At 44.6% G+C, this 22,674-nt stretch overlaps 1 protein-coding gene across 3 annotated transcripts in view; it reads left to right on the plus strand.

Annotated features, from left to right (window-relative positions):
• LOC100135972 (potassium channel TSK3) overlaps positions 1-22,674 on the plus strand; it is a 104,554-nt gene that overhangs the window by 29,097 nt on the left and 52,783 nt on the right. For all 3 annotated transcript variants that reach the window (XM_036990388.2, XM_090185081.1, NM_001124312.1), the window contains 1 exon segment: positions 9,680-9,775. In XM_036990388.2, the coding sequence (XP_036846283.1) occupies positions 9,680-9,775 (96 nt within the window).

The raw sequence follows: 22,674 nt of genomic DNA on the forward strand, positions 1-22,674 counted from the left end.
CCCAGTGATGCGTTGTGCAGACCTCACTACCCTCTGGAGAGCCTTACGGTTGTGGGCGGTGCAGTTGCCGTACCAGGCGGTGATACAGCCCGACAGGATGCTCTCAATTGTGCATCTGTAAAAGTTTGTGAGTGTTTTAGATGACAAGCCAAATTTCTTCAGCCTCCTGAGGTTGAAGTGGTTCTGCTGCGCCTTCTTCACCACACTGCCTGTGTAGGTGGACCATTGTAGTTTGTCCATGATTTGTACGCAGAGGAACTTAAAACTTCCCATCTTCTCCACTGCTGTCCCATCGATGTGGATAGGGGGTGCTCCCTATTTTTGTGTGTGTGTGTGTGTGTGTGTGTGTGTGTCATGGCTAGTGCTGTGGGAGCAGTCTACAGGGGGAATCCTCTCTGCAGCTCCTTCTGTATGTTTATATGGGTTGGCTCCCCTGTAGCTGAGGGGGTTGGGGGGCCCTTGGCTGTGCAACTCAGTGCCTCGCTGTGTCTGTGTGTGTGTGTCTGTGTGTGTGTCTGTGTGTGTGTCTGTGTGTGTGTCTGTGTGTGTGTCTGTTTGATGATTGAACTGATGGAGCTCAAAATGCTCTTTATATCTGCATGGCGTCCACCCAGCCTTCGATCAATACCTGCTAATCACACACACCAGTACACATACATTCACACAGGCATGCACACACATGCGCGCACGCACACACAAACACACACAGATGAGACTAAATAGTTGTTCATTGAAGTGGAACTGTTTGATTTGAATAAATCAAATAGTCCGCTGACTGTGTGATGGACAGACATGGAGAAAATAAATATAGAGAGGAGAGAGAGGGGAGGGAAAGAGAAGGGAGAGAGGGAAGGGGAGAGAGGGGAGGGAAAGAGAAGGGAGAGAGGGAAGGGGAGAGAGGGGAGGGAAAGAGAAGGGAGAGAGGGAAGGGGAGAGAGGGGAGGGAAGAAAGGGGAGAGAGGGGAGATAAAGAGAGGGGAGAGAGGGGAGATAAAGAGAGGGGAGATAAAGAGAGGGGAGAGAGGGGAGGGAAAGAGAGGGGAGAGAAAGAGAGGGGAGAGAGGGGAGGGAAAGAGAGGGGAGAGAAGGGAGATAAAGAGAGGGGAGAGAGGGGAGGGAAAGAGAGGGGAGAGAAAGGGAGGGAAAGAGAGGGGAGATAAAGAGAGGGGAGAGAGGGGAGGGAAAGAGAGGAGAGAGAGGGGAGATAAAGGGAGGGAAAGAGAGGGGAGAAAGGGGAGATGGAGAGAGGGGAGGGAAAGAGAGGGGAGAGAAAGAAAGGGAAGAGGGAACGAGAGGGGAGATAAAGGGAGGGAAAGAGAGGGGAGATACAGTGCCTTGCGAAAGTATTCGGCCCCCTTGAACTTTGCGACCTTTTGCCACATTTCAGGCTTCAAACATAACGATATAAAACTGTATTTTTTTGTGAAGAATCAACAACAAGTGGGACACAATCATGAAGTGGAACGACATTTATTGGATATTTCAAACTTTTTTAACAAATCAAAAACTGAAAAATTGGGCGTGCAAAATTATTCAGCCCCCTTAAGTTAATACTTTGTAGCGCCACCTTTTGCTGCGATTACAGCTGTAAGTCGCTTGGGGTATGTCTCTATCAGTTTTGCACATCGAGAGACTGACATTTTTTCCCATTCCTCCTTGCAAAACAGCTCGAGCTCAGTGAGGTTGGATGGAGAGCATTTGTGAACAGCAGTTTTCAGTTCTTTCCACAGATTCTCGATTGGATTCAGGTCTGGACTTTGACTTGGCCATTCTAACACCTGGATATGTTTATTTTTGAACCATTCCATTGTAGATTTTGCTTTATGTTTTGGATCATTGTCTTGTTGGAAGACAAATCTCCATCCCAGTCTCAGGTCTTTTGCAGACTCCATCAGGTTTTCTTCCAGAATGGTCCTGTATTTGGCTCCATCCATCTTCCCATCAATTTTAACCATCTTCCATGTCCCTACTGAAGAAAAGCAGGCCCAAACCATGATGCTGCCACCACCATGTTTGACAGTGGGGATGGTGTGTTCAGCTGTGTTGCTTTTACGCCAAACATAACGTTTTGCATTGTTGCCAAAAAGTTCAATTTTGGTTTCATCTGACCAGAGCACCTTCTTCCACATGTTTGGTGTGTCTCCCAGGTGGCTTGTGGCAAACTTTAAACAACACTTTTTATGGATATCTTTAAGAAATGGCTTTCTTCTTGCCACTCTTCCATAAAGGCCAGATTTGTGCAATATACAACTGATTGTTGTCCTATGGACAGAGTCTCCCACCTCAGCTGTAGATCTCTGCAGTTCATCCAGAGTGATCATGGGCCTCTTGGCTGCATCTCTGATCAGTCTTCTCCTTGTATGAGCTGAAAGTTTAGAGGGACGGCCAGGTCTTGGTAGATTTGCAGTGGTCTGATACTCCTTCCATTTCAATATTATCGCTTGCACAGTGCTCCTTGGGATGTTTAAAGCTTGGGAAATCTTTTTGTATCCAAATCCGGCTTTAAACTTCTTCACAACAGTATCTTGGACCTGCCTGGTGTGTTCCTTGTTCTTCATGATGCTCTCTGCGCTTTTAACGGACCTCTGAGACTATCACAGTGCAGGTGCATTTATACGGAGACTTGATTACACACAGGTGGATTGTATTTATCATCATTAGTCATTTAGGTCAACATTGGATCATTCAGAGATCCTCACTGAACTTCTGGAGTGAGTTTGCTGCACTGAAAGTAAAGGGGCTGAATAATTTTGCGCGCCCAATTTTTCAGTTTTTGATTTGTTAAAAAAGTTTGAAATATCCAATAAATGTTGTTCCACTTCATGATTGTGTCCCACTTGTTGTTGATTCTTCACAAAAAAATACAGTTTTATATCTTTATGTTTGAAGCCTGAAATGTGGCAAAAGGTCGCAAAGTTCAAGGGGGCCGAATACTTTCGCAAGGCACTGAAAAGGGAGGGAAAGAGAGGGGAGAGAAAGGGAGGGAAAGAGAGGGGAGAGAAAGAAAGGGAAGAGGGAACGGGAGGGGAGGGAAAGAGAGGAGAGAGATGGGAGGGAAAGAGAGGGGAGAGAGGGGAGGGAAAGAGAGGAGAGAGATGGGAGGGAAAGAGAGGGGAGAGAGGGGAGGGAAAGAGAGGGAAGAGAGGGGAGGGGGTATGCTAATTTGGTACAGAGCAGAACCAACTATTAAACTATTAAATTAGTCAAAACAGGAATATTATCTTGTTAGACATTAACAGAGAAAAATGTCCTCGTGTGTGCTACCTATATCCCCCCAATAGAATCACCCAACGATGACAGCTTCTCCATCCTAGAAGTGGAGAACAACCATTTCCAGGCCCAGGGACATGTACTAGTCTGTGGTGACCTAAATGCCAGAACTGGACAAGAACCAGACACTCTCAGCACACAGGGGGACAAACACCTACCTGGAGGAGACAGTATATCCTCCCAAAAATACCCCCCTAGACACAACTATGACAAAACAACCAACAAAAACATGTCACAACTCCTGCAGCTCTGACGCACCTTGGATCTCTACATAGTCAATGGTAAACTTCGAAGAGACTCCTATGGTAGGTACACCTATTAGCATATCCCTTGGCAGTAGTACTGTAGATTACTTTATCACTGACCACAGCCCAGAGTCTCTCAGAGCGTTCACAGTCAGTCCACTGACACCCCTATCAGATCACAGCAAAATCACAATCTACCTGAACAGAGCAAAACTCAATCATGAGGCATCAAAGCCAAAAGAACTGCACAATATTAAGACAGGCTATAGATGGAAGGATAGTAGTGTAGAAACCTACTAAAAACAATTAGGCAACAACAAATTCTATCCCTTTTAGACAACTTCCTGGACAAAACATTTAACTGTAATAGTGAAGGTGTAAACTTACCAGTAGAAAACCTAAACAGTATATTTCAGCTTTCCTATCAAATCTAAAAATGTCAAGCAGACAACCTAAGAAATTTAAAACAATGACAAATGGTTTGACGATGAATGCAAAAACCTTAAGAAAGAAATTGAGAAACCTATCCAATGAAAAACACAGAGACCCAGAAAACCTGAGTCTACGCCTTCACTATGGTGAATCACTAAAACAATACAGAAAACCTGAGTCTACGCCTTCACTATGGTGAATCACTAAAACAATACAGAAAACCTGAGACTACGCCTTCACTATGGTGAATCACTAAAACAATACAGAAAACCTGAGACTACGCCTTCACTATGGTGAATCACTAAAACAATACAGAAAACCTGAGACTACGCCTTCACTATGGTGAATCACTAAAACAATACACTACGGAAGAGAAGGAACAGTAAGTCAGAAATCAGCTCAATGTAATTGAAGAATCCATAGAATCTAACCACTTCTGGGATAATTGGAAAACACTAAACAAACAACAACACAAATAGTTATCTATCTAAAACGGAGATGTATGGATAAACCACATCTGCAATCTTTTTGTCTCTTTAACAAATAACAAACAGCAAAAACATATACATGATCAAATACAAGTCTTAGAATCAGCTATTAAAGACTACCAGAACCCACTGGATTCTCCAATTACATTGAATGAACTACAAGACCAAAAACAAACCCTCCAACCCAAAAAGACCTGTAGCGTTGATGTTATCCTAAATTAAATTATAAAATATACAGACCACAAATTCTATACATGAAGTCTTTAACATCATCCTCAGCTCTGGTATCTTCCCAAATATTTGGAACCAACGACTGGTCAACCCAATCCACAAAAGTGGAGACAAATTTTACACCAATAACTACCGTGGGATATGCGTCAACAGCAACCTTGGGGAAATCCTCCACATTATCATTAACGGCAGACCGCAGATTGATTCAGTGAAAACAATGTACTGAGCAAATGTCAAATTGGCTTTGTACCAAATTACCATATGACAGACCACATATTCACCCTGCACACCCTAATTGACAAACAAACCAAAACAAAGGCGAAGTCTTCTCATGCTTTGTTATTTCCAAAAAGCTTTTGACTCAATTTGACATGAGGGTCTGCTATACAAATTGATGGAAAGCAGTGTTGGGTGAAAAACATACATTATTAAATCCATGTACACAAAATTGGCAAAAAAATACACATTTCTTCCCACAGGGCTGTGGGGTGAGACAGGGATGCAGCTTGAGCCCCACCCTCTTCAACATATATATCAACGAATTGGCAAGGGCACTAGAACAGTTTACAGCATCCGGCCTCACCCTACTAGAATCTGAAGCCAAATATCTACTGTTTGCTGAAGATCCCCAACCAAGGAGGGCCTACAGCAGCACCTAGATCTTATGCACAGATTCTGTCAGACCTGGGCCCTGACAGTAAATCTCAGTAAGACCAAAATGATGGTGTTCCAAAAAAGGTCCAGTCGCCAGGACCACAAATACAAATTCCATCTAGACACTGTTGCCCTAGAGCACACAAAAAACTATACATGCCTTGGCGTAAACATCAGCGCCACAGGTAACTTCCACAAAGCTGTGAACGATCTGCGAGACAAGCCAAGAAGGACCTTTTATGCCATCAAAAGGAACACACAATTTGACATCCCGATTACGATCTGGCAAAAAAATATTTGAATCAGTTATAGAACCCATTTCCCTTTATGGTTGTGAGGTCTGGGGTCCGCTCGCCAAACAATAATTCACAAAATGGGACAAAAACTAAACTGAGACTCTGCAAAAATATCCTTCATGTACAACATAAAAAAACAAATAATGCATGCAGAGCAGAATTAGGCCGATACCCGCTAATTATCAAAGTCCTAAACCTTCCATAACAAAGACCCAACAGAGCCTAAGGACAGCAACACAATTAGATCCAACCAAATCATGAGAAAACAAAAAGATAATTACTTGACCCATTGGAAAGAATTTACCAAAAATACAGAGCAAAGTGAAATGCTATTTGGCCCCAAAAAGATAGTACACAGTGGCAGAATACCTGACCACTGTGATTCACTCAAAATTAAGGAAAGCTTTGACTATGTACAGACTCAGTGAGCATAGCCTTGCTTTTGAGAAAGGCCGCCGTAGGCAGACCTGGCTCTCAAGAGAAGACAGGCTATGTGCACACTGCCCACAAAATTATGTGGAAACTGCGCTGCACTTCCTAACCTCTTGCCAAATAATAGACCATATTAGAGACACATATTTCCCTCAGATTACACAGATCCACAAAAAATTTGAATAAAAAAATGTAATTTTGATAAACTCCCATACCTATTGGGTGAAATACCAGTGTGCAATTACAGCAAAAATATTTGTGACCTGTTGCCGCGAGAAAAGGGCAACCAGTGAAGAACAAACACCATTGTTAATGTTTGATGTACATTTTTTATTCTTTATTTCAAGTTTGTTTATTATCTACTTCACTTTCTTTGGCAATGTTAACATACAGTACATTGGGAAAGTATTCAGACCCCTTGACTTTTTCCACATTTTGTTACGTTACACCCTTAATGGATTAAATTCATTGTTTTCCTCATAAATCTACACACAATAACCCAAAATGACAAAGTGAAAACAGGTTTTTAGATATGTTTTGAAAATGTATAAAACATACAAAACAGAAATACCGTATTTACATAAATATTCAGACCTGATGTTTCCCATGCCAATAAAGCCCTTTGAATTTAATTGAATTGAGAGGTGAGAGAGGGGAGGGAAAGATAGGTGAGAGAGGGGAGGGAAAGATAGGTGAGAGAGGGGAGGGAAAGAGAGGTGAGACGGAAGGGAAAGATAGGAGAGAGAAAGAGAGATTAACCAAGAATCAAAACTGGAAACAGTGTTTCTAGGAATAAATCAAAGACGACCTTGGTGTGCAGTGAAAATGCATGTTTGAATGGTTCTGGAGTTGAGTTTAATTCATGTGTGAGGTGGAAAGTTGAGTTTAATTCATGTGTGAGGTGGAAAGTTGAGTTTAATTCATGTGTGAGGTGGAAAGTTGAGTTTAATTCATGTGTGAGGTGGAAAGTTGAGTTTAATTCATGTGTGAGGTGGAAAGTTGAGTTTAATTCATGTGTGAGGTGGAAAGTTGAGTTTAAAACATGTGTGAGGTGGAAAGTTGAGTTTAATTAATGTGTGAGGTGGAAAGTTGAGTTTAATTCATGTGTGAGGTGGAAAGTTGAGTTTAATTCATGTGTGAGGTGGAAAGTTGAGTTTAATTCATGTGTGAGGTGGAAAGTTGAGTTTAATTCATGTGTGAGGTGGAAAGTTGAGTTTAATTCATGTGTGAGGTGGAAAGTTGAGTTTAATTCATGTGTGAGGTGGAAAGTTGAGTTTAATTCATGTGTGAGGTGGAAAGTTGAGTTTAATTCATATAAAAGGTGGAAAGTGCATTCAGTCTGATATAGCCAATCCGCTTACAATTACAGGAAGAGGGAACATGCAAATGAGCTGGCCGTCGCTGTGGTTTAGCGAACCAGAGGAGGAAATGAATCATGTAAATATGATTACAGCCGTTAACACTACACACACACACACACACTACCGTAAGTGAAACACACTCCACACACAGACTAGAGTTAAAAACACTACTTATAGCACAAGATTGTTTCCAACAGCCTGGAGTTAGAGACTGAAACATAGAACACAGACACTATAACTCACTCCTACCTCCTGGGCTGGTGATGTGTTCTGGCCCTGAAGCCTCTCCCTGCTGTGAATTACTCTCCCATTCATGATGTATGCTGAGGACACCCTACACAGACACAGACACACACACACACACACACACACGCGCACACGCACACGCACACACACACACGCACGCACGCACGCACGCACACACACACACACACACACACACACACAGACACAGACACACACACACACACACACACACAGACACACACACAGACACACGCACGCACGCACACACACACACACACACACACACACACACACACACAGATACACACGTGAGCATACACATGCACATGAACAAACATACAGACACACACACTGCTCTCTAGGGATTCACTCTCTTCTTCTCTCCCTCCACCTCCCCCTCTCTCTCTTCTTCTTCTCTCCCCCACCTCCCCCTCTGTCTCTCTCCCTTCTTCTCTCTTCCCACCTCCCCCTCTCTCTCTTCTTCTTCTCTCCCCCACCTCCCCCTCTGTCTCTCTCCCTTCTTCTCTCTTCCCACCTCCCCCTCTCTCTCTTCTTCTTCTCTCCCCCACCTCCCCCTCTGTCTCTCTCCCTTCTTCTCTCTTCCCACCTCCCCCTCTCTCTCTTCTTCTCTCCCCCACCTCCCCCTCTGTCTCTCTCCCTTCTTCTCTCTTCCCACCTCCCCCTCTCTCTCTTCTTCTCTCCCCCCACCTCCCCCTCTGTCTCTCTCCCTTCTTCTCTCTTCCCACCTCCCCCTCTCTCTCTTCTTCTCTCCCCCACCTCCCCCTCTGTCTCTCTCCCTTCTTCTCTCTTCCCACCTCCCCCTCTCTCTCTTCTTCTCTCCCCCACCTCCCCCTCTGTCTCTCTCCCTTCTTCTCTCTTCCCACCTCCCCCTCTCTCTCTTCTTCTCTCCCCCACCTCCCCCTCTGTCTCTCTCCCTTCTTCTCTCTTCCCACCTCCCCCTCTCTCTCTTCTTCTCTCCCCCACCTCCCCCTCTGTCTCTCTCCCTTCTTCTCTCTTCCCACCTCCCCCTCTCTCTCTTCTTCTCTCCCCCACCTCCCCCTCTGTCTCTCTCCCTTCTTCTCTCTTCCCACCTCCCCCTCTCTCTCTTCTTCTCTCCCCCCACCTCCCCCTCTGTCTCTCTCCCTTCTTCTCTCTTCCCACCTCCCCCTCTCTCTCTTCTTCTCTCCCCCCACCTCCCCCTCTGTCTCTCTCCCTTCTTCTCTCTTCCCACCTCCCCCTCTCTCTCTTCTTCTCTCCCCCCACCTCCCCCTCTGTCTCTCTCCCTTCTTCTCTCTTCCCACCTCCCCCTCTCTCTCTTCTTCTCTCCCCCACCTCCCCCTCTGTCTCTCTCCCTTCTTCTCTCTTCCCACCTCCCCCTCTCTCTCTTCTTCTCTCCCCCCACCTCCCCCTTTCTCTTTTTTCCTTTTCATGAATAGAGAGCAGGGTAAACAAAGAAGAGAGCGAGGTGGATATATGTGAGGTGGATTGTGTGTGTGTGTGTGTGTGTGTGTGTGTGTGTGTGTGTGTGTGTGTGTGTGTGTGTGTGTGTGTGTGTGTGTGTGTGTGTGTGTGTGTGTGTGTGTGTGTGTGTGGGTGTATGTGTTATAGCTCTACTAAGCAGTGAGGTGAAGGGTTAAGGTATGCATAGAGCTGGTATGAGGGCTATTGATTGTTAGTAAGCAGCACATTGATCTGGAGCACACATGTAGACAGAAAGATTTAAGGGCTGTCTGGGAATTGGATCTGCCTAGAGGTTATTGGCACTGATGGTATTGACAGTGTGTATCTGTATGTTCTCACTGATCAGTGTCGGTGTGTATATTGACTGAAGTGTCTTAATGTCAACAAAAATGTGTGCGTGTGTGGTGTGTGTGCATGCATGTACGGTGTGTGTGTGTGTGTGTGGTGTGTGTGCGGTGTGCGGTGTGTGTGTGTGTGTGCGCGTGTGTGTGTGTGTGTGTGTGTGTGTGTGTGTGTGTGTGTAACAGTGTATGTTTTTAACACGGTGTGTTTTTTGTTCTCAGAGCTCCATGTACTCTCTGGCCTTGAAGTGTCTGATCAGCCTGTCTACAGTCATACTGCTGGGCCTCATCATAGCCTATCATGCACGAGAAGTCCAGGTAACACACACTCACACTCACACTCGCACGCACGCACACACACACGCACGCACGCACACACACACACACACACACACACACACACACACACACACACACACACACACACACACACACACACACACACACACACACACACACACACACACACACACACACACACAATCCACCTCACATATATCCATATATCCACACACGCACGCACATGCATGCACACACACATGCACACACAAGCACATACACACACACATGCTGGACATTCCTACTCACACAAATAACCTTCATACAAATACATTCACAAAACAGCCACACAATCTCTCTCAGGGGATTAGGTGTTCTGTCCCTCAGGAGGATAGGTTTTAAAAGATGAACACTTGCCTGTGTGCATGTATAAACCAGGAGAAACAGGGATGTGGTGGATAGAGACCATGCTACATTACGGCTAATGTATCTGGTGTATTCATAGAGTCTAAAGGGCTCTACTGCCTGCCAGATACCATTCTTGGGTCAGATTTCAATGGTGGGACTCAGATGTGTGGGCTCTCTGGCTAATTAATTGCATTAATTGACCAATTAAGTGAAAGAGAAAGAGGCAAACCTGCCAACACTTCTATGCTGCATTAGTGAATAATGATTTGAATAGATTCACTCTGTCTTATACTCCCTCTGGTTTTACAAATCTGAGGTGGTGAAATAGACACACACACACACTCAGTCCTCTCCCTCTCCTGACGACTGAGATAATCAATCAGAAACACCTTCATGCTTCATAATTTCTGTTTGGCCATTAGTCCTGCTTCATGATGTAATAATACTATGGACCTTTAGCCGACATTTCTATCCAACCTTTTACACAGATCAGCTCCCATCCTGAATACATGCAGAAATCAACCACAGCTCTGGTGTTATTCCAGCTAGATCTCTAGTCCAGGACTAGTTTACATCATATCTGTCTAAAAAACCCACCACAAATATTCATCTGATGGTATGACTTGTTGTTCTGAAATTGGGTTCAGCTATCTCCCTGCTAGCTACCCAGATGCCAGATTAGTATGCCCTGTCATGCACAGACAGATTATTATTCAGCTATCTCCCTGCTAGCTACCCAGATGCCAGATTAGTATGCCCTGTCATGCACAGACAGATTATTATTCAGCTATCTCCCTGCTAGCTACCCAGATGCCAGATTAGTATGCCATGTCATGCACAGACAGATTATTATTCAGCTATCTCCCTGCTAGCTACCCAGATGCCAGATTAGTATGCCCTGTCATGCACAGACAGATTATTATTCAGCTATCTCCCTGCTAGCTACCCAGATGCCAGATTAGTATGCCCTGTCATGCACAGACAGATTATTATTCAGCTATCTCCCTGCTAGCTACCCAGATGCCAGATTAGTATGCCCTGTCATGCACAGACAGATTATTATTCAGCTATCTCCCTGCTAGCTACCCAGATGCCAGATTAGTATGCCCTGTCATGCACAGACAGATTATTATTCAGCTATCTCCCTGCTAGCTACCCATATGCCAGATTAGTATGCCCTGTCATGCACAGACAGATTATTATTCAGCTATCTCCCTGCTAGCTACCCAGATGCCAGATTAGTATGCCCTGTCATGCACAGACAGATTATTATTCAGCTATCTCCCTGCTAGCTACCCAGATGCCAGATTAGTATGCCCTGTCATGCACAGACAGATTATTATTCAGCTATCTCCCTGCTAGCTACCCAGATGCCAGATTAGTATGCCCTGTCATGCTCAGACAGATTATTATTCAGCTACAGTGTCACGCTGCTCTAAGGGACTGACTGCATAGACATCAAATACTCTGCTTACTGTATGCCAACCCATGGAAGTGTGTGTGTGTGTGTGTGTGTGTGTGTGTGTGTGTGTGTGTGTGTGTGTGTGTGTGTGTGTGTGTGTGTGCGCAAAGGGGTGTCACTGTGCAGGAACACTTCTTGATAAAAAAGGCCCTCGAGGTCTGCTCACAGGTTCGATCACACACACACACACACACACACACACACACACACACACACACACACACACACACACACACTTCCAGAGAGAGAGAGAGAGATAAAGTGCTCTTCTGTTAATCCGTCCAATATAATTCCTTTTGATTAAATGAAATGTGGGGTTGGGTTGTGGTGGGGAGGTGAGGTGAGGTGAGGGGGTTGATGCAGGCGGCTGATTGGAGGATTTAGGCAAAAACACTTCCCTTAATAACTGACTAACTGGAATGTCAACACAAGCCTACAGATCCTAGCCATGTGGGCTCAGCCTGCTAGATGCCTATTTAATAGTCTATTAGTCATATGACTCACCTGCCCATCAGCAACACTCCTGTTTGCCTTCCTGTCAGTTGCATGCTCAACATGCTTGTTGGAGTTGCTCTGAGTGTGTGTGTTCATCAGTATTCAGACACACATCAGCAGTAAGGGATGCTGAGCCAAATGAAAGACGTTGTTCAACAGAGATTGGATTCCCAGAATACGTACAGCTTCTAACAGGATATAGACACACTTACACATACATGTACACACAGACACACACAACACACACACACACACTATAACCGTAGGCGCACACTCACAGCAGTGTGTGCAGGGCATCTATTCTATCTTGGAGTGTTGCTGGTAGGGATGCTAGGGCAGGGGGAAATTAGAGGGATTCTTTCTGAAGTTACTAGCATTCATACATCCTCTCTCTTTCCCTTTCTCCATTTCTCCCCCCCCCCCCCCCACACTCTCTCTCTCTTCACCTCTGTTTACCACCGTTTTATCTCTCTCCCTCTCTCTATTCAGCCCTCTCTCTCTCTTTATCAGATTATGTCCCCCTCAGTTCCTCTGTCTCTGGGCTCAATTCAATTCTATGACTTTCTCCTTCTCTCTTGCATTCTACCCTCATCCCTCTAAATATACCCCTTTAACCCCGTTCTACCTCTCCGTCTGTATCTCTCTCCCTCTTTCACTCTCTTCACATCTTGCTTTGTCTATGAAGTGTCAACCTATTTCAGACTCTCTGTATAGAGCTCGCCAGCTTGTGGTCCTAAAATCTTGAAATAATTCATTCAGCGATCCCTATGGGGAAAATGAATGGGGGAAGAACAGGGTTTTGGAAAAACACAGAAAGTAAGGTCTGAAGTTAACACAGGCTCAGGAGATCTCATACAGTTTGTTCTATGAGATAATAGCAGTCAGTTAACATGCCCTTTATTTAATTATGAAACCTCTATATATTGTTCTACCCTTCCCTGTTCTCTCTCTGTCCCCCTCTCTCTGTTTCCCTTACCTCCTCTCCCTGTTCTCTCTATGACCACCTTCCTGTCTGTCCCCCTCTCTCTGTTTCCCTTACCTCCTCTCCCTGTTCTCTCTATGTCCACCTTCCTGTCTGTCCCCCTCTCTCTGTTTGCCTTACCTCCTCTCCCTGTTCTCTCTATGACCACCTTCCTGTCTGTCCCCCTCTCTCTGTTTCCCTTACCTCCTCTCCCTGTTCTCTCTATGTCCACCTTCCTGTCTGTCCCCCTCTCTCTGTTTGCCTTACCTCCTCTCCCTGTTCTATGTCCACCTTCCTGTCTGTCCCCCTCTCTCTGTTTCCCTTACCTCCTCTCCCTGTTCTCTCTCTGTCCCCCTCTCTCTGTTTCCCTTACCTCCTCTCCCTGTTCTATGTCCACCTTCCTGTCTGTCCCCCTCTCTCTGTTTCCCTTACCTCCTCTCCCTGTTCTCTCTCTGTCCCCCTCTCTCTGTTTCCCTTACCTCCTCTCCCTGTTCTCTCTCTGTCCCCCTCTCTCTGTTTCCCTTACCTCCTCTCCCTGTTCTCTCTATGTCCACCTTCCTGTCTGTCCCCCTCTCTCTGTTTCCCTTACCTCCTCTCCCTGTTCTCTCTATGTCCACCTTCCTGTCTGTCCCCCTCTCTCTGTTTCCCTTACCTCCTCTCCCTGTTCTCTCTATGTCCACCTTCCTGTCTGTCCCCCTCTCTCTGTTTCCCTTACCTCCTCTCCCTGTTCTCTCTATGTCCACCTTCCTGTCTGTCCCCCTCTCTCTGTTTCCCTTACCTCCTCTCCCTGTTCTCTCTATGTCCACCTTCCTGTCTGTCCCTCTCTCTCTGTTTCCCTTACCTCCTCTCCCTGTTCTCTCTATGTCCACCTTCCTGTCTGTCCCCCCCTCACACCATACTCCTCTGTGGATGGAGCCCCTCCTCCACCCTCCACCCCACACCATACTTCTCTGTGGATGGAGCCCCTCCTCCACCCCACACCATACTTCTCTGTGGATGGAGCCCCTACTCCACCCCACACTCCTCTGTGGATGGAGCCCCTCCGCCACCCTCCACCCCACACTCCTCTGTGGATGGAGCCCCTCCTCCACCCTCCACCCCACACTCCTCTGTGGATGGAGCCCCTCCTCCACCCTCCACCCCACACCATACTTCTCTGTGGATGGAGCCCCTCCTCCACCCTCCACCCCACACAACTCTGTGGATGGAGCCCCTCCTCCACCCTCCACCCCACACTCCTCTGTGGTGAGCACAAGTTGTTGTTCACATGGAAAGACCGTTAATACATGAGGAAATAGACTGAAGTTATTTCATGTACATACAGATGATCTCATTATTCAACACAAGGTTGTTTGAGGCAGCATCCTTTGTTTGAGACAGCATCCTTTGTTTGAGGCAGCATCCTTTGTTTGAGGCAGCATGTCTGTTTGAGGCAGCATGTCTGTTTGAGACAGCATGCCTGTTTGAGACAGCATGCCTGTTTGAGGCAGCATGTCTGTTTGAGGCAGCATGTCTGTTTGAGGCAGCATGTCTGTTTGAGGAAGCATGTCTGTTTGAGGCAGCATGTCTGTTTGAGGCAGCATGTCTGTTTGAGGAAGCATGTCTGTTTGAGACAGCATGTCTGTTTGAGGCAGCATGTCTGTTTAAGGCAGTGTGTCTGTTTGAGGCAGAATGTCTGTTTAAGTCAGTGTGTGTTTGAGTCAGTGTGTCTGGGTTCTTGGGTTCTGTCGTGTGACTCAGTATTTGCCAGCTCATCAGTGGCCTTCTGTTCTCAGGCTGAGAGGGGTGGGGGTGGAGGTTAGTGAAGGCCAGCTGCCCACACACACTATCCTAGTGTGTATCCTAACACACACACTTTCCTAATTCACACATTCAGTATGTTAATATCAGACCTTGTTAGAGAAACACTGGGTACATTCTAACAGTATGTTAATATCAGACCTTGTTAGGGAAACACTGGGTACATTCTAACAGTATGTTAATATCAGACCTTGTTAGAGAAACACTGGGTACATTCAGTATGTTAATATCAGACCGTGTTAGAGAAACACTGGGTACATTCTAACAGTATGTTAATATCAGACCTTGTTAGGGAAACACTGGGTACATTCTAACAGTATGTTAATATCAGACCTTGTTAGAGAAACACTGGGTACATTCTAACAGTATGTTAATATCAGACCTTGTTAGAGAAACACTGGGTACATTCTAACAGTATGTTAATATCAGACCTTGTTAGAGAAACACTGGGTACATTCTAACAGTATGTTAATATCAGACCTTGTTAGAGAAACACTGGGTACATTCTAACAGTATGTTAATATCAGACCTTGTTAGGGAAACACTGGGTACATTCTAACAGTATGTTAATATCAGACCTTGTTAGGGAAACACTGGGTACATTCTAACAGTATGTTAATATCAGACCTTGTTAGAGAAACACTGGGTACATTCTAACAGTATGTTAATATCAGACCTTGTTAGAGAAACACTGGGTACATTCTAACAGTATGTTAATATCAGACCTTGTTAGAGAAACACTGGGTACATTCTAACAGTATGTTAATATCAGACCTTGTTAGAGAAACACTGGGTACATTCTAACAGTATGTTAATATCAGACCTTGTTAGGGAAACACTGGGTACATTCTAACAGTATGTTAATATCAGACCTTGTTAGAGAAACACTGGGTACATTCTAACAGTATGTTAATATCAGACCTTGTTAGAGAAACACTGGGTACATTCTAACAGTATGTTAATATCAGACCTTGTTAGGGAAACACTGGGTACATTCTAACAGTATGTTAATATCAGACCTTGTTAGAGAAACACTGGGTACATTCTAACAGTATGTTAATATCAGACCTTGTTAGAGAAACACTGGGTACATTCTAACAGTATGTTAATATCAGACCTTGTTAGAGAAACACTGGGTACATTCTAACAGTATGTTAATATCAGACCTTGTTAGAGAAACACTGGGTACATTCTAACAGTATGTTAATATCAGACCTTGTTAGAGAAACACTGGGTACATTCTAACAGTATGTTAATATCAGACCTTGTTAGAGAAACACTGGGTACATTCTAACAGTATGTTAATATCAGACCTTGTTAGAGAAACACTGGGTACATTCTAACAGTATGTTAATATCAGACCTTGTTAGGGAAACACTGGGTACATTCTAACAGTATGTTAATATCAGACCTTGTTAGGGAAACACTGGGTACATTCTAACAGTATGTTAATATCAGACCTTGTTAGAGAAACACTGGGTACATTCTAACAGTATGTTAATATCAGACCTTGTTAGGGAAACACTGGGTACATTCTAACAGTATGTTAATATCAGACCTTGTTAGGGAAACACTGGGTACATTCTAACAGTATGTTAATATCAGACCTTGTTAGAGAAACACTGGGTACATTCAGTATGTTAATATCAGACCTTGTTAGAGAAACACTGGGTACATTCTAACAGTATGTTAATATCAGACCTTGTTAGAGAAACACTGGGTACATTCAGTATGTTAATATCAGACCTTGTTAGAGAAACACTGGGTACATTCTAACAGTATGTTAATATCAGACCTTGTTAGGGAAACACTGGGTACATTCTAACAGTATGTTAATATCAGACCTTGTTAGAGAAACACTGGGTACATTCTAACAGTATGTTAATATCAGACCTTGTTAGAGAAACACTGGGTACATTCTAACAGTATGTTAATATCAGACCTTGTTAGGGAAACACTGGGTACATTCTAACAGTATGTTAATATCAGACCTTGTTAGAGAAACACTGGGTACATTCAGTATGTTAATATCAGACCTTGTTAGAGAAACACTGGGTACATTCTAACAGTATGTTAATATCAGACCGTGTTAGAGAAACACTGGGTACATTCAGTATGTTAATATCAGACCTTGTTAGAGAAACACTGGGTACATTCTAACAGTATGTTAATATCAGACCTTGTTAGGGAAACACTGGGTACATTCTAACAGTATGTTAATATCAGACCTTGTTAGAGAAACACTGGGTACATTCTAACAGTATGTTAATATCAGACCTTGTTAGAGAAACACTGGGTACATTCAGTATGTTAATATCAGACCTTGTTAGGGAAACACTGGGTACATTCTAACAGTATGTTAATATCAGAATGCCTCGTCCCTTATCATTCTGCTGACTTCCGCTCCACCCCTCTCTCTCTTCACTCTCTCGCCTTTTCTCTCTCAATTCAATTCAAAAGGGCTTTTTTTGTTATTGTCAAAGCAAGGGAAATAAACAAACTAAAATGAAAGAGTTTCAAAAGAATAGAGACATTTCAAATGTTATATCATTGTCTATGTACAGTGTTGTAACATTGTGTGAATAGTTGAAGTACGAAAGAGAAAATAAATATGGGTTGTATTTACAATGGTGTTTGTTCACTGGTTCTCCTTTTCTTGTGGCAACAGGACACAAATCTTGCTGCTGTGATGGCACACTGTGCTATTTCCCCTAATAGATATGGGAGTTTATCAGAATTGGATTTACTTTCAAATTATTTGTAGGTCTGTGTAATCTGAGGGAAGTATGTGTCTCTAATATGGTCATACATTTCCACTTAATTTTGTGGGCACTGTGTACATACTCTGTCTTCTCTTGAGAGCCAAGTCTGCCTATGGCGGCTTCTTTCAATAGCAAGGCTATACTCACTGAATATGATCATAGTCAAAGTTTTTCTTAATTTTGGTTCAGTCACAGTGGTCAGGTATTCTGCAGTGTCTCAATTTGGTGTTTGTCCTACTTTGTGAACCCCAGACTTCACAACCATAGAGGGTTCTATAACTGATTCAAGTATTTTTAGCAAGATCCTAATTGTGATGTATGTTCTCTCTCTTTCTCTCACCCCCCCCCCCCCCCTCTCTCGCTCTCTCTCTCTCTCTCTCTCAGCTGTGTATAGAAAGTCAGAGAGGTGTTCCCTCAGAGTTGAGAGCACAGTCTAGGAAAGTGTGTCATCTGTTTTCCTATATGTGTGTGTGTGTGTGTGTGTGTGTGTGTGTGTGTGTGTGTGTGTGTGTGTGTGTGTGTGTGTGTGTGTGTGTGTGTGTGTGTGTGTGTGTGTGTGTGTGTGTGTGTGTGTGTGTGTGTGTGTGATTGAGAGAGAAAGAGAGAGAGATGTGAGATCCTTGTCCTAGTTTTTATCTCTCTCTTCAAGGGATTTCCATGCTGCAGGCCTTGCAAGGCGTTTCCCACCCTATTTGTGTGTGTGAGTGTGTGTGCACGTATGCGTTTGTCCTCTCCATCACTGTGTCCTGTGGTGTGTAGTCTAGCCTGTCTCTCTCCTCCCTGAGGTGAGCTTTCTCCTCACAGGTAGAACTCGCCCCTAACCACAGATCTAGGATAACATTACCCTACTGCTAATCCCAGCCTTATCCATTAGGGGGATAAAAAATATCTGACCATGTATCAGTGCTTAGGGAAAACATCTACTGTACCTCCTTTTTGTTCCTCCCGCTGGGGAGTGGTGACTCTGGGCTTGTTTGGTCAGGTCTGTTTATGTTCTGTGTGCCTCTGGGCTTGTTGGTCACGTCTGTCTCTGTTCTGTGTGCCTCTGGGCTTGTTGGTCAGGTCTGTTTATGTTCTGTGTGCCTCTGGGCTTGTTTTGTGAGGTCTGTTTATGTTCTGTGTGACTCTGGGCTTGTTTGGTCAGGTCTGTTTATGTTCTGTGTGCCTCTGGGCTTGTTGGTCAGGTCTGTCTCTGTTCTGTGTGCTTCTGGGCTTGTTGGTCAGGTCTGTTTATGTTCTGTGTGACTCTGGGCTTGTTGGTCAGGTCTGTTTATGTTCTGTGTGCTTCTGGGCTTGTTTTGTCAGGTCTGTTTATGTTCTGTGTGCCTCTGGGCTTGTTGGTCAGGTCTGTTTATGTTCTGTGTGCCTCTGGGCTTGTTTTGTCAGGTCTGTTTATGTTCTGTGTGCCTCTGGGCTTGTTGGTCAGGTCTGTTTATGTTCTGTGTGCTTCTGGGCTTGTTTTGTCAGGTCTGTTTATGTTCTGTGTGCCTCTGGGCTTGTTTTGTCAGGTCTGTTTATGTTCTGTGTGCCTCTGGGCTTGTTTTGTGAGGTCTGTTTATGTTCTGTGTGCCTCTGGGCTTGTTTTGTCAGGTCTGTTTATGTTCTGTGTGCCTCTGGGCTTGTTGGTCAGATCTGTATCTGTTCTGTGTGCCTCTGGGCTTGTTGGTCAGGTCTGTCTCTGTTCTGTGTGACTCTGGGCTTGTTGGTCAGGTCTGTTTATGTTCTGTGTGACTCTGGGCTTGTTGGTCAGGTCTGTTTATGTTCTGTGTGCCTCTGGGCTTGTTGGTCAGGTCTGTTTATGTTCTGTGTGCCTCTGGGCTTGTTGGTCAGGTCTGTTTATGTTCTGTGTGACTCTGGGCTTGTTGGTCAGGTCTGTTTATGTTCTGTGTGACTCTGGGCTTGTTGGTCAGGTCTGTTTATGTTCTGTGTGCCTCTGGGATTGTTGGTCAGGTCTGTTTATGTTCTGTGTGACTCTGGGCTTGTTGGTCAGGTCTGTCTCTGTTCTGTGTGCCTCTGGGCTTGTTGGTCAGGTCTGTTTATGTTCTGTGTCACTCTGGGCTTGTTGGTCAGGTCTGTTTATGTTCTGTGCGACTCTGGGCTTGTTGGTCAGGTCTGTTTATGTTCTGTGTGACTCTGGGCTTGTTGGTCAGGTCTGTTTATGTTCTGTGTGACTCTGGGCTTGTTGGTCAGGTCTGTTTATGTTCTGTGTGCCTCTGGGCTTGTTGGTCAGGTCTGTCTCTGTTCTGTGTGACTCTGGGCTTGTTGGTCAGGTCTGTCTCTGTACTGTGTGACTCTGGGCTTGTTGGTCAGGTCTGTCTCTGTTCTGTGTGACTATGGGCTTGTTGGTCAGGTCTGTTAATGTTCTGTGTCACTCTGGGCTTGTTGGTCAGGTCTGTTTATGTTCTGTGCGACTCTGGGCTTGTTGGTCAGGTCTGTTTATGTTCTGTGTGACTCGGGGCTTGTTGTCAGGTCTGTTCATGTTCTGTGTGACTCTGGGCTTGTTGGTCAGGTTTGTTTATGTTCTGTGTGCCTCTGGGCTTGTTGGTCAGGTCTGTCTCTGTTCTGTGTGACTCTGGGCTTGTTGGTCAGGTCTGTCTCTGTACTGTGTGACTCTGGGCTTGTTGCTCAGGTCTGTCTCTGTTCTGTGTGACTCTGGGCTTGTTGGTCAGGTCTGTTTATGTTCTGTGTGCCTCTGGGCTTGTTGGTCAGGTCTGTCTCTGTTCTGTGTGACTCTGGGCTTGTTGGTCAGGTCTGTCTCTGTACTGTGTGACTCTGGGCTTGTTGGTCAGGTCTGTCTCTGTTCTGTGTGACTCTGGGCTTGTTGGTCAGGTCTGTTTATGTTCTGTGTGCCTCTGGGCTTGTTGGTTAGGTCTGTCTCTGTTCTGTGTGACTCTGGGCTTGTTGGTCAGGTCTGTCTCTGTTCTGTGTGACTCTGGATTGGCCTATTGGTGTCTGCTTGTGTCTGTGTCTTGTTCTGTATTAGAGACATCTGCAGTCAGGGACTTAACACGATTACTCAGCAGCCACCATGGCCATAGGGGTTTGGCCAGGGAGATGGAGGACATGAGAGGGGGAGGGGGTGAACACTCATCTGGGGGGAAGAGTGGAAACTGCACATCTTATCAGAGAGCACAGTGTCCTAAGCAAGACCATTAGAGTTTCAAGTCGCTCTCCTTCCCCCTCTCTCCTATTTCTCTCTCTCTATCTCTTTCTCCTGCTCTCTCTCGTTTCCTGTCTCTGTCTCACTCCTTTCCTCTCTTTCTCTCCTTCCTTTTAAAATATTTTTTTAAACAATACAAAACATCCACATATCAACAACAACATACAGACTCTCACCAACATCCACAACACCCCCCCTGCCCAGAGCCATCTGCTCATACCCCCATCTCCAGTGCCCACATCACTCTCCGTCACATGGCCTCAAACTGCACCATTTTGTTTCTCTCCATCGCCCACACACTTTCAGCATTTAGATAATAAAGCATTTGACCTTTCCATTGGGTTAACGATGGAGGATTGGTTGATTTTAGTTGTTGATATTTTGTTGTTTTTCAAGATGATCAGGTATCTCACTGCAGTTGAGAACAAGTTCTCATTTGCAACTGCGACCTGGCCAAGATAAAACATAGCAGACACATACAACAACACAGAGTTACACATGGAATAAAGAAACATACAGTCAATAATACAGTAGAAAAAAGTCTATATACAGTGTGTGCAAATGAGGTAAGTTAAGAGAGGTAAGGCAATAAATAGGCCATGGCGGCGAAGTAATTACAATATAGCAATTAAACACTGGATTGGTAGATGTGCAGAAGATGAATGTGCAAGTAGAGATACAGATACTGGGGTGCAAAGGATCAAGATAAATAAATACAGTATGTGGACAGACAATAGTCAAAATGTTTATTCACGAGAGTACTCTAGTCCATTATACAAAAACATAAATGTTATACTTGCTCCTTACTTACGCACATACTTTCACACCAACAGTAGATATCCTACACACATACATACACACACGGTAGGTGAGTTGTATCCTTCTCCATAGTTCTCACCACTGTGTATCACTACCCAGCCGACAGTTCCATTCCCCCGAGATTAGGGAAACCTTGAGAAGTACTCCCTGTCCTCATACGTTTCTCAGAGTTCTAGCCAGGTCTGTTCACACACAGTTTAATTGTTCTCTGTATTTTCTTAGGTACACACATAGACACACATTTATCTCCCTCCCAGTCCAACCTAGTTGGATTTATGTTTAATACTTTAATTATTCCTTGTACATGCTACATCACTATAATCCCTAATGGTTCAGTTTCAGGGTAGAATTATTTAATCATTATCTCTAAACATATAAATTATTTTATCAAAACTTCCGACTTCCAACTGTATGCTGAGCACTTGTTGGCTGCTTTTCCCTCACTCTGCGGTTCGACTCATCCCAAACCATCTCAATTTGGTTGAGGTCGGTGGATTGTGGAGGCCAGGTCATCTAATGCAGCACTCCATCACTCCCCTTGTTGGTAAAATAGCCCTTACACAGCCTGGAGGTGTGTTGGGTCATTGTCCTGTTGAAAAACAAATTATAGTCCCACTAAGCCCAAACCAGATGGGATGGCGTATCACTGCAAAATCCTGTGGTAGCCATGCTGGTTAAGTGTGCCTTGAATTCTAAATAAATCACAGACTGTTTCACCAGCAAATCACACCTCACAAAGACACAGTAGTTGGAACCAAAAATCTCAAATTTGGACTCCAGACCATTGCTCGTGTTTCTTGGCCCAAGCAAGCCTCTTCTTCTTATTGGTGTCCTTTAGTAGTAGTTTCTTTGCAGAAATTCGACCATGAAGGCCTGATTTACGCAGTGTCCTCTGAACAGTTGATGTTGAGATGTGTCTGTTACTTGAACTCTGTGAAGAATTTATTTGGGCTGCAATTTCTGAGGCTGGTAACTCTAATGAACTTGTCCTCTGCAGCAGAGGTAACTCTGGGTCTTCCTTTCCTGTGGTGGTCCTCATGAGAGCCAGTTTCATCATAGCGCTTGATGGTT

The sequence above is a fragment of the Oncorhynchus mykiss genome, chromosome 2 (genome assembly GCF_057628025.1).
Source record: "Oncorhynchus mykiss isolate SJ-2025 chromosome 2, ASM5762802v1, whole genome shotgun sequence".
In the NCBI taxonomy this organism is placed as follows: Eukaryota; Metazoa; Chordata; class Actinopteri; order Salmoniformes; family Salmonidae; genus Oncorhynchus; species Oncorhynchus mykiss.